Source organism: Neopelma chrysocephalum, unplaced genomic scaffold (assembly GCF_003984885.1).
Source record: "Neopelma chrysocephalum unplaced genomic scaffold, ASM398488v2 Primary Assembly neopelma1_94204, whole genome shotgun sequence".
Taxonomy (NCBI): domain Eukaryota; kingdom Metazoa; phylum Chordata; class Aves; order Passeriformes; family Pipridae; genus Neopelma; species Neopelma chrysocephalum.
In genome coordinates this window covers 1-1,699 of record NW_020922912.1, presented here as the reverse complement: position 1 = coordinate 1,699, position 1,699 = coordinate 1, and the positions used below count along the sequence as shown (strand labels likewise).

At 69.5% G+C, this 1,699-nt stretch overlaps 1 protein-coding gene across 1 annotated transcript; it reads right to left on the bottom strand.

Annotated features, from left to right (window-relative positions):
- Window positions 1-136: 136 nt before the first annotated feature.
- Window positions 137-930, bottom strand: EFNA1 (ephrin A1; the record flags this gene model as incomplete). The annotated part of the gene is made up of 3 exons (XM_027707660.1): window positions 137-201; window positions 466-531; window positions 618-930. Coding segments are annotated over 3 exons (444 nt in total), but the record flags the coding sequence as incomplete, so codon positions are not given.
- Between the last annotated feature and the right edge of the window lie 769 nt (window positions 931-1,699).

Genomic DNA, 1,699 nt, shown 5'->3' with positions numbered 1-1,699 from the left:
GGCAGTTGGGCTCAGCCCAGTGTCCCCCAAAACCCCCAGTTCCCCCCCGGGAAGGGCAGCTGGGCTCAGCCCAGTGTCCCCCACAACCCCCAGTCCCCCCAGGAAGGGCATTTGGGCTCAGCCCCCATCTGCCCACAGCCCCCAACCCACCTGCCTGGATCCTCCCCTTCTGTGTCGAGGCCGGGACAGGCGGTGCTGGAGCTGTGGAGCAAACGGGGGGGGTGGGGCCAGGGACGGGCCGTGGCCCCACCCCCCCCCCCAAACCCAGTTTCACCGTGGGCTGTTCCCCCTCCCTCCCCAAGCCACCAACACCTCCCCGGCCGAGCCGCGCGTGCCCACACCCCGGGCTGGCCGAGGGCCACGGCCGGGCCGTGACTCAGCTCAGCCAAGGCCACGCTGGGCACCGGCGCCTCGAGCGGGAAAGGGGGGGCACGGGGGGGACCCTGGGGGAGCCAAGATACTCACTGCCTTTGCCGGTGACCGTCACCTTCAGCTTCAGGCAGGCCTCACCGTGGTGGTGGATGGGCTTGGCTGCAAGGGGGGAGCTGGGTTAGGGGTGTGGGAAAGCTCGATGGGGACCCCCCCACAGCCCCCCCTGAGCTCCCCCCAGCACTCACAGATGTAGTAGTAGCTGTGCCCCTCCCTGAACTCCTTGCCCAGTGTGAAGGGCGTGAAGCGCTGGAACTTCTCCGAGAACTTCTCGGGGCCGTGCAGGGCGCTGGGCTTGTTGCATTCCCAGCGGATCTGCTCCTTGGAGCTGGGTTTGCAGGCCTGGAACTCCTCGAGCTCCACCAGGTACAGGGTGTAGCGCTCCATGACCCGGGGGTCCACGCTGCCCTCCTCGTAGTGGGGGCAGATGATGTCCAGGTAGTCGTTGAGCCGAACCTCCACCGTGTAGTCGCTCCACAGGAACCTGTGGCAGGAGGGAGGCTCAGGGGGTCAGCGCCGGGGGGGGCCTAACCTGCACCCCCAAATCCCCCATACCCACGGGGGAGCAGCCCCCTGCCCACAGCAGCTCCAGGACGGAGCACCTTTGAGTCCACCCTTCCCTGTGCCGAGTCACACTGCACCTTTTACAGGAAACCCCCACACTCGGCCTTCCCCCCGCCCCGGCTTGGCCCCCCCGGCAGTGAGTGGTGAGCGCACCCCACTTCCCAGCGCTCCCCAGGAGCCGGGGAGCAGGGAGGGGACCGGCTGGGACGCGCTCCCTGCCCGCACCCTGCCCGGCCCAGCGCTGCCGGAGCAGGAGGCGTCGCGGCTCTCGCCGTGGGGCAGCCAGCCCGGCTCCAGCTGCGCCCCACACCCCGCCCGGAGGGGGGGGACACGCTGGGGGCCTCTGTGGTGACCCCACCTCACTGGCTGCAGTAGCCCCGGGAGGGCCCAGGCACTCACAGGGGCACCCCCAGCTCCCCAAACACTGTGGGGGGACACAGCCCTACAACCTGGGGGGGACACGGCCTGGGGATGGGGGAGAATCCCCACGACTGGGACCCAGCCCAGGGAAGGAGGGGAACCCACACAGCGCGGGGGGGGCGTTGGTGCCTAAGTAGGGGGGACCCCCATAGCCTGGGGGTCATGGCCCGGGGAGGGCACCCCCACAATCGGAGGGTCTGGAGTGCGAGGGGAGGCTCCACTAAAGCCAAGGGGGACAATTCTAGAGTCTGAGAGAGATCAGCCCTACAACCGAGGGGGGGGGGGG